This window comes from Semicossyphus pulcher, unplaced genomic scaffold (assembly GCF_022749685.1).
Source record: "Semicossyphus pulcher isolate SPU_LCO1_2020_fin unplaced genomic scaffold, fSemPul1.0.p SCAF_6, whole genome shotgun sequence".
NCBI lineage: Eukaryota > Metazoa > Chordata > Actinopteri > Labriformes > Labridae > Semicossyphus > Semicossyphus pulcher.
This window is the reverse complement of record NW_027211737.1, coordinates 10,186,716-10,199,184: the sequence shown is the minus strand read 5'-3', so window position 1 is coordinate 10,199,184 and position 12,469 is coordinate 10,186,716. Positions and strand designations below refer to the sequence as shown.

General features: G+C 39.7%; 1 protein-coding gene across 1 annotated transcript; it reads right to left on the bottom strand.

Moving 5' to 3' along the window:
- Nucleotides 1–1,991: 1,991 nt before the first annotated feature.
- Nucleotides 1,992–11,237, bottom strand: naaladl1 (N-acetylated alpha-linked acidic dipeptidase like 1). Its single transcript, XM_069683702.1, has 19 exons — nucleotides 11,038–11,237; nucleotides 10,524–10,696; nucleotides 9,495–9,616; nucleotides 7,684–7,803; nucleotides 6,717–6,909; nucleotides 6,404–6,497; nucleotides 6,218–6,322; nucleotides 5,879–5,964; nucleotides 5,667–5,786; nucleotides 5,496–5,581; nucleotides 4,902–4,965; nucleotides 4,624–4,691; nucleotides 4,421–4,512; nucleotides 4,012–4,105; nucleotides 3,406–3,487; nucleotides 3,109–3,282; nucleotides 2,748–2,835; nucleotides 2,546–2,638; nucleotides 1,992–2,169 (listed from the first exon to the last, which is right to left on the bottom strand). Exons 1-19 carry the CDS (start codon nucleotides 11,235–11,237, stop codon nucleotides 1,992–1,994), a joined length of 2,232 nt encoding a protein of 743 aa, XP_069539803.1.
- Between the last annotated feature and the right edge of the window lie 1,232 nt (nucleotides 11,238–12,469).

The following is a 12,469-nucleotide window of genomic DNA, read 5'->3' as shown; positions in this document are numbered from 1 at the left end:
TTACTTTTTTGTTCTCTTGTATAACAAATGAGAATTGTCTGCAATGAAAAGCATCATCAATAACAAGGTCAGTTTACAAAGAAATGATTGTTCCTGTGTGCTTACATAACTTATTTATTCACAGTACACCTAGCATGAACTTTTCTAATTGTGCGTTTTGAATCAGAGCAAATCAGAGGCATAAAGTCAGCTAAAAGTTCAATTCCCACAGCTGTTTAAAAATCAACAAGAGGAATGTTTATGCTTTAAAGTGCTTTCTCCCCCGTCTCCTACTTCACCAGTGAAACTGCTCAGTGGCTGACCGACAGACTTTGGTTGTTCTGGGCAGTTGTGCAAATATTGATGTCAAACTGTGTGAATGTCAAGTAGAACAATGCTGCAAACAAAATCCATCCTCTGTAAATATGTCCCGGCTAAAAATACTGAGGAAGAACTCTTTATATTTCTCGCTAAACAATGTTGTATGAACAACACTGTTCATAATGTCAGAAGACATATCACACATTCATGTTGCAGTCAGATATACCTGCAGCCTGCCTCTTGAGCTTAATTTAACATTATATGACCAAGCACTTTTTGCTATTAAGAATGTTACTAACTAAAGGAGCCCATCTTTTTTTAGGAATATAAAGGTTAAAAATAAATCAAGCCATCCACCTCTCTCCCACCATACCACACAAAAAGACAGATATTCATTTACACACCAAGTTTGGCTTCTGCAGCGATGGGTGGCTTCAGATGGGTGTGACTGACTCTATAAACTTTAACCAGGGTAAAACCAGCTTTCCCCCAAGAGACCTGTGTCTCCATGAGAGTCTGAACAGGAAAGAAAAGAAACCTGTGAAGTCAGAGAAGAACAGTGTTTCATGCAAATCTCTCTCCCTCCCTCCTCCCTTTGGGCTGAACAGCCTTATCAGCAGCATTGTCACAAGGTGGATCTGGGAAAATTATCACCTTCTTGGAGGGAAGATTCAACCGGGTTTGTATCCACTGCTGTCACTTATGTACTGTGACTGCAGCTATTGAAATCCCAACTGCTGACTTGACCCATAGGATTGTCTTACAGCATTTTCTGCCCCCTGGTGGCAGTAGACCGGTATTGCAGCTCCACATCCAAGCCTGCGTCAGGGCGGCAGGCTGCAACAGGATGCATTAGGCCCAAAGACTGCATGGAGCCACTAAGTCATTTACATTTTTTGCACCTGCAGTTTCATTGGTGATTTAGTCTCTTTGTAGCTCTGATTAACATCTCATGTTGCTGGTACTATGTTCTGTACTAATCTTTCTAACTTTAACTTTATCCCTGTCTTTTTCTCATTAAATCGCCCAATTGCATTAGAGGATGGTCTTGATCCATGTACTTCTGGATTATAAACCCTGTACATTTACATTGCATCAGAGCTATAATGGCTCTGCAGTGTCTGTCTGCTTTCCTGAAATGTCAAGGCAGTCTGGCGGCTCAGGGTTACTGCTCCTGTCAGAATATTATGATATAATACCATGTATTGTTACTGTCAGAATAGTTAGCAAGTCATAATCGGCCATTTTAAAAATATAGATGCTTATGTTTAAGTCAACCCGTCAATTCCTCAGTGTTTAATGAGGGGATTACTGATGAGATACAAACACTTACTTATGTTTAATATTCAGAGGATCAAAAGCCACTCATTGATTTTCTACAGACATTATAAAGGCACATTACAACATACAAAAATGACTTGCAGAGGCTTAACTGGGTGGATATGTTTCTTTGTTCAGTGATCACTGACTCACTGAGTTAATTTTTAATGGAGAGCTTCAATAGCCAAGATTCATCAAATTTAAATATTTTATTCTTGTGACAAAAATAGAAGACATCATTCTTGTAGGCGAGGAGCTTTGTTCATTGATCCCCCTCACTTAATATCATCCATAAATAGTTCCATCATGGACCCTGTCTTTAAAAACAAAAGATTCCTGAGTTATAGCCGTTTCTTTCTCCTCCTTTTCATCTATATTACGTCAACCAGTGTGTTGGCGGCACCCTCGATGGCCTGGCTCAGGACTGACAGGTGGTAGTGCACTTTGTCCCAGTCGCTGGACTGTCCCGATGACTCCGCTTTGGCAAAGGCATCAGCCAGACCAGGGAAGGTTGGCTTTCCGGCACTGCTTGAAGTCCAGATAACATGCCTGTAAATCACACAAAGAGAGATTTATCAATAATAGCAAGCTGAACAAGTAAAAGCGATGTGGTAAGTAACAGTGAAGCAGGTAATATTTTGACGGACACTGTGGCTAATGCACTGTGGAAAAAATGGGACAGAAAGGATGTTAAGCAGAAAAGAAACTGAGCCCTAGGAATGGGGAATAAAAGTACATATTGTATCTACAGAAAAAACTTAACAATCATCTATAAAACATCAATAGCCTTAACTTATCATCATTTATGGTTATGCTAGCAGCTCTGTTGGGCTGACCTTAGGCTAAATCATGTTGTCGTGTGTACATGGAAAACTACACATAGCAGTTTAATTTTATTTTGCAACAACATTCATCATCTTCTAACCTGAATGCATATTTATCCGGAAATGCCAGAGGGTTCAAGAAAGCTCGATCCAGCAGCATGAGCTGGTCATTGATCCTTCTGACTTTCAGTGGTCTAAAGACAAGACAGATAGAGAGAGAGATGGGGGATTAATGGCATTTAGTTCAATGTGGATGGCAACTGAGATAAGATACTGTTTGTATATGTATGTTTGTGCTCTTACGTTTCATTTGCCAGGTCTGAACTGCGGATCACCTCATCCAAATGCGATGCTGCACTGCTAAAGCTGGCCACTGCGCGTTTCAGCGGTTCTGAAAGAAGAAACAAATCAGCTGTGCGGTTTCACCCTCTCTCATCCTGTCTGACTGCTGAAGGAAAAACAGATGTTGCTTTTTGATGCTCTTAAGTGCATCCTGGAGATGTTTTCAGCACTCTTCAGGGTTTTGTTGCTACAAGGTGCATTTGGTTCACTTTAGGTTCCAGTCAGAAACATGGTCAGTCTTCAGAGTAATGGACTAATTCTTCCAGCTGCATTGACACAGGATGGATGTAAGTGAAACCATCTGTAACTCTCCTGAGCTCACCCATGGAGATCTCTCGAGCTTGCAGTTGAGTCTTATATAGGTTCAGCGCCACATCAAGGTAGGCCTTCAGTAACTCGGTGTAGTCAGTGCAGTTAAATGGCAACAGCAGGCTGTCAGCCAATCGGATCAAGATGTTTCCTGCTGTCCTGGCAACGGCCTGGTGACTGACAAACCCTGTGAGGAGGAAGTGGTAGAATGAGATGTTAGACAAAAATGAATGACAGTAAACTCTAAGGACTGGTCAAGACAGTACAAGAAAATCCCATATATAATAACAAGAAAGACATCATTGCTTACCGGGATCGATAAACCTTGAGGCGTAGTCGAAGGTGTCGTACGCTGTGTGGTACGCAGGGTAAATTCGAGCTTTTGTTTTAGTCTGTATGAAGAAAAATATCATGTTTAGAATAATATGACTGACTAGATGAGTTCAATTCAATTAATATCTCTCTTAAAACATGTGCACACCTTGGATATTATTTTAGAGGTGGAAGTAGCCTAGTTTCGTAAGTGAAGAATCTGCAGTAGAACCTCAAACCTGCATTGTTTCTGTTGGCCAGCAGGGGGCGACTGCTCTGGTTGTAAAAAGCAGTCTGATTGTATGGAACCGGATATAAAAATGACCCCACTTGACAGTACATTCTCAGTAAACATTTAGCGAGTTTATGGTCTCTTTGTGTATCCTCCTTGTCGTGCATATATGGTCATTTATGGCTCCAAAAAACACAAGATAGCGACATCCAAAAAGCAAAACTGGAGGCTTCAAAACAGGAATGTGTGACATCATGGTCCACTCCTTATAAACGGTCTATGTTGCACATGTTACAGATGATTTACAGAACCATACAAGGTTTCCAAATCCTACACAGAGCTTTCACATTGTCAACAGACAAAACTACATACCCTGTCGTATGTGTATGACATGTCAATGGAAGTGATTCCCAGGTAATGCACAAAGGGAGCATAGTCGCTCCCTGCTCCTGTCAGGTATCCCATCCTGTCAGAGAAGAAAGAAAACAAGAAGCAGCTTTTATTGAGAGCCTACACTGAAATATGACGGTGCAATCACATATGGTATACAGTAGGTCCATACACTATACTATTCACTTATTTTGTATCTGATCTAGGATTTAAACAGTTATCATTTAATCCGTTTGTTTATGTCCAATCAAAATCCTGTTCTCTAAAACTAATTCAAGATTATTTATCAGGGGTTTTGGTCTGGATCAGAAATGAGCTAACAACCAATAAATTCAGAAAAAAAGTCAAAGATAGATAAGGAATTTGGACTGGATATGGGAAAGTTTAGTACTTGGGAATGGTTTCGTTCTTCGTGGTCGTTCGGTTGGAGTATCGGATCCAGTTGTCAAACACGGACAGGGAGTTTGTTCCAGGTGCCTCGACCTGGAGAACAAACACAGTTTCATGTGACTGTGTGCGGACAAGTTTAAATGCTGAAGAGAAACGCCTGAATGGACTCGAGTCGTTTTTTAAATTTTTTTATAAAGAGCTCACCTGTTTTGCGGCTGTGAAGATGACGTTCTGTAGTGATGGCATCCCTGAGGCTCTGAGGTAGGCATTGGCTGAGAGGGAAGGAAATGGGATTGTTTTACTTTAGCATCACAAACTAGATTAGCAGTGCATAGAAAATCCGTTTGATACATTATTTCCAATTGAGAGCGAAAGCTTTAACTTCTGATGGCTGTGAGTCTCTATGTGAGTGTTTCTGTGTTCGGCTAAATCCTAAACATTTCCATTAACGTCTGACAGGTGCTGCAGGTGAGGCTTCTTACCAAAGACAGCTATATCCACATTGATGTAAGCGATGGTGCGTTCACTGAGCCGGGTGATGTATTGCTGAAGGAAAGACAAAATAAAGGTTACCTTTTCACTCCAAGTGTTGAAGAAATCTTAAAGAGATACTATAGAACTTTCTAGAAATCTTAGCACAAACATGAGGGAAATGATATGTTAGCTAACATTAGCCGCCATCACACGCTAATGGTCGTGCCAGACAAAACACGATTGAGTCAGCAAAACTTATAGTGTTTAGCAGAGTAATGTTGCATTTTATTGGTTATGAAATTATTTGTAATCAAATGTACTGCTCAGTAGTAAATGTATGGCTAATCTTGTCACCACTTGATCGTTGCTGTGGATACGGGGAGAGTGGGCGATGCTTAATTTGGCCCAGGAAACATGTGCGTGCACAGTTCCAGACGTATGTGGACAAATGCGTCCCAGACCACCTCCAAATATGGCCTGAGTGATTGGATCTGTTTGCGTCCTCAATCCGTCCGTACTTAAGGCTGTCAACTGTGATCCGATCACGAAAACCACATGTTGATACCTTATGTGAACAGGGCCGTAAACTCATTGCAAATCACCTCTGCATATTCTGCAGAACCAATAAGGCCAAACTCCTCCGCTCCCCAGCTTCCAAAGATAATAGACCTGCGAGGCCTCCATTTTCCTGCCACAGAGAGGAACAGAGATCAACCCTTAATCAGAACTCTAACTAAAACAGTGATCGTTCATTGAGCTATGACTCTCCTCACCCTGTTTCACCATCTGGCCCAGCACTCTTGACAACTCCAGCATGACCGACGTCCCGCTGCTCGGGTCAATGGCGCCATGAACCCAACTGTCCCTGTGGTTCCCGTAGATTACATACCTGTCTGAGCACAAACACAAAGCAGCCTCAGAGTAATCCCAAGCTGAAAAACAGATGAAAACTGATGGCAGATTTTTTTCTAGTGTCCAGTCTCACCTGGCTCCACACTCCCTTTGATAACGCCCATCACGTTAGAGGAGTTCCTCAGCTCTCCAGAATTGTAGATGTCCAGTTTCACGTCGCTGGAAGAGAGATTTAACTTCAGAAGTATGGAGCAACAGGACAGACAGATAAGTAGACTTCAACTGCAATACTGCAGCCTATTATCTGGAACAACAGGAACAGGAAGTAGTTCTGAGAAATGTGCATAAGAAAATGTGTTTATAACTTATTTATTATCTGTTAAATCATTAAAAAAAATTGATTCAGAAGTTTGGAACAAGGCTACAACATTGGAAAAAGATTTGACTCAATAATGAGGTAAAAGAAGACAACCTGTTGTTGAAAGCGGATGTCATTTTGAACCCTGGGCCTCCAAAGTTGTAGGTACAGTTGAATCCTCCCTGCCATGTAGGTGGAGCCGCTTCTCCGGCAAGCTCACTGATAAGAGAGATGGAAAAACAAGTAAGAGTTAGTTCAATAGCTATTTTAGGCTTCAGCTAGATTTGTCTCATCACAAACCAGATTAGTGCGTAGGCATCCTCAAATCCGATTGGTTGAATTGGAATGGGCGGGAGCCCTGTAATGTCCTCAACTGGAATCCTGTAGGTGTCCTCTGAAAGACAATTTAATGGAAAGTTAAATAAAACAATGTTAATAAATAGCCTATGCTTTATTTTATATGAGTATGTTTGGAGCTCTAGCTGTTGTAAAAGTCACCACTCAGATTTTCCCGGAGTCAAAGTGCAGCAGGAGCAGCCAAAGCACACAATTAAAAAGACAAACACTACTCGATTACATATTGTAAACCGTTTTTACACTAGTTACTGGTTACCTTTAGCAGCCAGGTAGGGTGTGCGCAGGTCTCCATAGTGAGTGTTAAAGGAGCCTCTCTCCACACCAGAGGGCGGAAGGTACCAGGAGTTAGGGTACGTCTCATTGATGTCAGACATGAGACCATCGTTGATGTCTCCGGGGTCTGTGTAGACGAGCACACCAATGACACCGAAGGGTGCTGCATTGATAGCCTGGATGAGACACATGCAGGCATTTTTTAATAACAATTTAATCTGAATCACATAATTTATGAATTTACACATTTATATTTGCAGTAAACTGACATTATTTCGACTTAAAGGGGCTCTTTTGTAAGAATTTTCTTCTGATGGCCTTTTAACTGTGGCAACACTCTGTTTGCATGCTTTACAACCTTATTTTAGTGCTTTTGCAGGCTTAAAATATAACCTGGAGTCAATAGTAGGTAGAATGTGATTGAAGCCAATGGGGTCAGCATTCTTACAATGTGCACCATTTTCATGATTTATTAAGAGACTGTAGGACTGTAATGGGCAGTATATTTAAAGTAACTGGCTATATTATTGTGTGTTCCTAAAGTTAGATATTTTATTTGCATGACTTTATGGTATTGATGGAGAACAATGTTTTTTCAAGTGCTTCTTTATTGTGAGTCACTGAAAGCTTTATATGCAGTAACTCACTTTGAATACTGCTTCAATAATAAGGAAATGTTGTAGATATTTTGCATAGTTTTTATCTTTGTTTTTCGTTCATACAGCTGTCATATGGTCTTTAACTGATAAGATGTCCTTTAAAGACTAGTTTTGCTTCAACTGTGAATAAAAGACGTCATTTGAAGATCCGGTATGTTGACTATGTTTATGACCAAAAGAATTATATCTCTTTCTGACATATTGTTTCTGCTTATTTTTATAAAACATAATCAAACCTAAACAGGATAATACAGTAGACTAGGGCACATACAGTAATAAGCACAGACTTACTTTAGCAGCTCTCCCTGCTCCCCCATATCTAGTGATAGCGATGGTTCCACTGAGGTCCAGCGTATTATTCAGGTCCTGGTAGTCACTTAGCTTCCCCTGGTTGGCGTACACCAGTTTGCCCTGAAATCAGCAGAGTAAAAGTCTCACTTATTGACAGAGGAAAGATTGACCATACACAGGTCATGGGACAAAACTTTTTCCCTAAGAAATACACAATAAACCCAATCCACATCATCATACTCGTAGAACATTCTCACTGTGCTTTTGTGTTGTGATTTCAAATATAATGCCTTATCACAGTCTCCCCTTTCATTACATTATTATTTTTTACTATTATTTGGGGTAGACAGTAACGCAGTCTGTAGGGACTCGGCTTGGGAACCGGGAAATTGTGGAAATTGAGGCTGGTAGCTGGAGAGGTGCCATGTCATTTCCTGACACAGTGCATTTCCTGTCGACATTTCCTTTAGAGGTGCCCCTGAGCAAGGCACCGAATCCCCCAACTGCTCGGGGTGCATGTGCATGTGCAGCCCCCTCACTCTGACATCTCTCATTAATTCATGTCCATAATGTCCTGTTTGTGCATACGTGTATTTAGGGCGTATGTGTGTGTAGCATGTTTCTAATAATAACGTGAATCCCTCAGGGATTAATAAAGTATATCTTCTTCTAATACAAGCCCTATTTTGGTCTCCTCCACCCCTGGGATGTTCACAGGTAGTTATATAACTGATTGGCTCTTGTTTTATGAACACAGTCTACCTTAAAACTTGTAAAGTTTCTAGTCCGTGAAAACATGCTGTCTTGATGGTGTCGTATCTGGTCCAGTAATGTATCAGTCGGACATTTGCTTTAAGCATTATTTAGCTTAAAAAAGGTTCAAATGTATTGTTGATTTTTCCCCTCTAAAGAGGGTTTTATGGCAAGATGCTTGCGTGCACAGACACAGCAGCTCAGTGCTCTCTGGAGCAAAGGATTTTAAGATGCCGAGGAGGCGTTGGTGTCTGAAGCTGAAATATTTCTCAAAGCTTGGTTGAGGAGAAATGAAAGTCAAAGGTTACCTTGAGTCAGAGTGTGTGGAGGATAATTTGGTCAACCGCATTCTGTACAGTCGTCTGCACATCTCGGGACCTTGGTTTGTTTTGAAAAGGAGCTTCACTCCTCACTCAGAAGGCATCAGTTTGGATAGTTTAGGCAAAACACCAGATAGAGGCCGAGACGTGACCCAGCTCATGGTGGTGCCAGGGTCACAGAGATGCAGAGTTTTTCCTCACCAGAAAGTTTTCACATTGTAAAAATATGTATGAACTTAACCTTCCTGCATCAAACACAGATCTTACATCATAGATTACAGATAAACGTCTCTTATTTGTCCTCTTTCAGACGAGGTAAGACGTTAAGAAAGAGGCCTCTAAGGCTGTGAAACAAAATGGGGCTATGTGAGACAGGGATGTGACAATCATGTGATTTTTATGGTGTCAGTGACCAACTTCCCAGATTTTATGCATACAATATTTAAACAGGAAGCCTCATAAACACAGATTTCTTATCTTTTTTATTAGTCCCTTTATCTGTCCATCCATGTGCAATAAAATGCCTGATGCTTCTGCTGTGACTGTATTGTTTGGCTTCTGTACGATGTACAAATTTAACTTTATCACCTGCTGGTTTAAAAGTTTTATTATTTTAGTTAAAAACTCCTTTGACTTTTTCCTAAAAATAAAACATAACAATTCTATTAAAGACCCCTGCATGAGCATGTCGGAGATCTTTAAGCTGTGTTTCAGCTCTGTTGGGATGCAGGTTATTACCCGTGCGTGTCCAGCAGGAGAGTATGCAGCGTACGGTTGAACCACCTCAGGATCTTCTTGGTCCGTAGTATATGACTTCTCTTTCTCTCTGGCAGTGTGCAGCACAGCGTCAGACGGGCTCACTGAAATGAACAAGTCATGGTCAAACTTCCTGGAGTGAAACTCATTGGGTCACTGACGGAATTTAAACCTCCTTAAACGTTTGACGTTTTTTAAGATTTTCCAGTTTTCTGTTGAAGTTGGATTGAATATAGGATAAGATGTTTTTTTTACGAAATAGTTAAAGTGACTTCTTAATTAATTAAGTTTTGATGCAACATGATGGGAAACATGGGCTAAATTTAACACTTTATGGGTGTCTTGAGGACTTTGGCTTCCAGGGATAATCCTGCTGATGTTTCAGATAATTTAAATCCAGTTTTACAGCAGTACATTACACAACAGATGAAGCCAAGCCTACTGACTCATTATATTTTATAATGTAATGTTCTATGAGCAAATTTAGTTCGACCCACTAACAGTTCATTGCTAAGCTTTTTTTACTCAAATACTAGATTCTGATTGGCTGCAGGTAGTCAAATTTTTATTTGTTTATTCTCAGGGACAATGCACTTTAATCAACGTCACTGTAAATGTGCCAGTGTTAGCCAAAAGGCTAATTTTCAACTGCTGTCCCTCGGCCTGATGTAAAGTGGACCATTAAAACAACAAATAAAACACACAACATATAAAAGACAGAACAGGAACAGGCAAAACGTGAACAGCTAAACTGGCAAAAAAAAAACTGGGAGAGTAAGGCAGCATCATACACAGTCGGACATATAAGCAACAGTGAATACAAGACAATATTAAGCAGACAATCAGCACAAGCAGTTAAAACATGACATATAAGATCACATTACAAAAGACATGCAAAAGCAGACAAGCAGCATAAATTGTTTAAACATGACACATAAAATCACATTACATTACAGAAGACGGGCGAGAACATAGAGCGAGAGCTGTTGGAAGATGAGTGGTGTGACTCACCTACAGTGACCTTGTTAGGGTTCTTGGGGTCAGGAAAGGACAGGTAGACCATGTACTCCTCCCTCCAGGCCTCGTCCAGACCAGTATCTGGGTCTTGCCATCTCTTTAGCATATACTGCACCGTCTTTTCATCTCCAGCAGTGGTCGCCATGTGGGGCACTTTGGTTAGCTCGCTGTGGATGAAGAAAGCTTTGATGCAGTAATGTCTGTGATATTATATTGTTTAAAACCAAGAAGGGACATTGAGGGATCTAAAAAAGATATTTAAGAAAGCCATTAAAGGATCTTGAGAATCATTGCAGCTTTAATGATTGTGTATTTTTAGTATCTGTAGAATAACCCTATACTTTGAAGACCTCATAAGTAGGTGTAAGGGCCTTCAGCTTTTTAAGACACTATATTGTGAAAATCAAACACAAAAGCTGCTTAACACGGTGTTTGACAGTCCATCTCTTTTTCTGATTTTCCTCTTTTATCACTTTAACAATTAAAAAATTATTATTCATCAGCTCACCGGAGGTTCTCCTCAATGTTTTTGTTGTCCACCTCTGATAGGAACTTCTCGATGAAACTCTCGTCCACATCCTTCGCCACATCCCTCACCCAGGACGGCCCCGAGCTGCTGCTCTTTGTGATACCATAGTTGCCGATGAGGATACCCACGGTCAGTATGACAGCACCACACAAAATCCCAAGCAATAGCTGCTTTATCATCGTCCTCCCTGGAATAACGTCTTCCAACAAAAATGAGGTCACTTTTCCCCTTTTCACCTGGATCTTGTGCCTGACAGTGAGTTTCCTCAGATTGTTTTGGAGTGATTCCCAAATGCTGTCTGTAACTCCAGTACAGCTGCTGAAGTGACCTCGCAGGAGAAAGAGATACCGTCATGTAAAGTTTACTCAGTTTGCAGATAGGATGGACTTTGTCCTTTTCTGTATGAAAGTAAGGGGCTTTATAATCAGTGTATTTTCAATGTTAACACTTACATTGTCTGAGATTGTGCTGTATTTATTTGGATTACATGTGATATTCAGCATTTATCGTGTTTTTATTTTTAAATCCTCACTGGTTTCTAATGTGAAATTATGATTAAAAACAAAACAAACGTATAACTAAGTGTGATCAAATATAAATTATTCAAAGAAGAATTAATTTGTGATAAATTCTGTAACATGGTGTTAGTTTGAATTATGCAGCAAAATTAAATGTCTTTAATTATATACATATATGTATCTTTATTATATCAGACACATAGGTCCATGTCCATTTTTTATTTTTTTATTTAATTCTATATCTTTATTATATCATATATTATATGATATACCTTAGTGGCATAACTGTATGCCAGTAAGGCATAAACACAATCTTTGCTGGTGTGGCTTATGGCTTCTTTTTTTTCTATGTTAATATGCATTCTGTTTCATTAAAGTCTTAATTGAAAATGTACGGGAAGAACAAAAGCTGATATGATTTTTTACAGGTCTGGCTTTTATGGAAAGAAAAATTATCTATTTTATCTATCTATTTATTATAATTATTATTCCCGTTTTCCAGAATGTTTTGGACTGACACAGAAAACTTTTTATACCTTTGAATTAAACCGAACATTTCCATGTTGTGCTTTAGTTTGAAAGCACAACATAGTAAAAGTAGTTTCATTGGTTATTCAGTTCTTATTTTTTTTAACTTTGAAATAACATTGTCATTAAGGAAAAAAAGCAATCAGAACATTTTTGTTTGTGTTGTTAGATTTTTTCTCATGCAAATTTTATTTTCTAAGTCTGTTTGGATGTTAATCTTTAAACTGACATCCCTGTGTGTCTGTGCATTTATCGTCATCTTCAGATGTTTTAACTATATAATAGAAAATATGGTTAATCGGAGCAATCGCTCCCTCTAGTGGTAAAATGTGTCACTGTAGCTCATAACAACACTTCCTGTTCAG

Bases quoted from the DNA above. Each gene is read 5' to 3' on its own strand.
- naaladl1 (XM_069683702.1), bottom strand. From the start codon at position 11,237: ATGATAAAGCAGCTATTGCTTGGGATTTTGTGTGGTGCTGTCATACTG. The intron at 4,692-4,901 runs GTAAGAAGCCTC...CTTCCCTCTCAG, and splicing joins TGTGGATATAGCTGTCTTTG to CCAATGCCTACCTCAGAGCC. The intron at 4,106-4,420 runs GTACTAAACTTT...CTTCTCTGACAG, and splicing joins AAGAACGAAACCATTCCCAA to GATGGGATACCTGACAGGAG.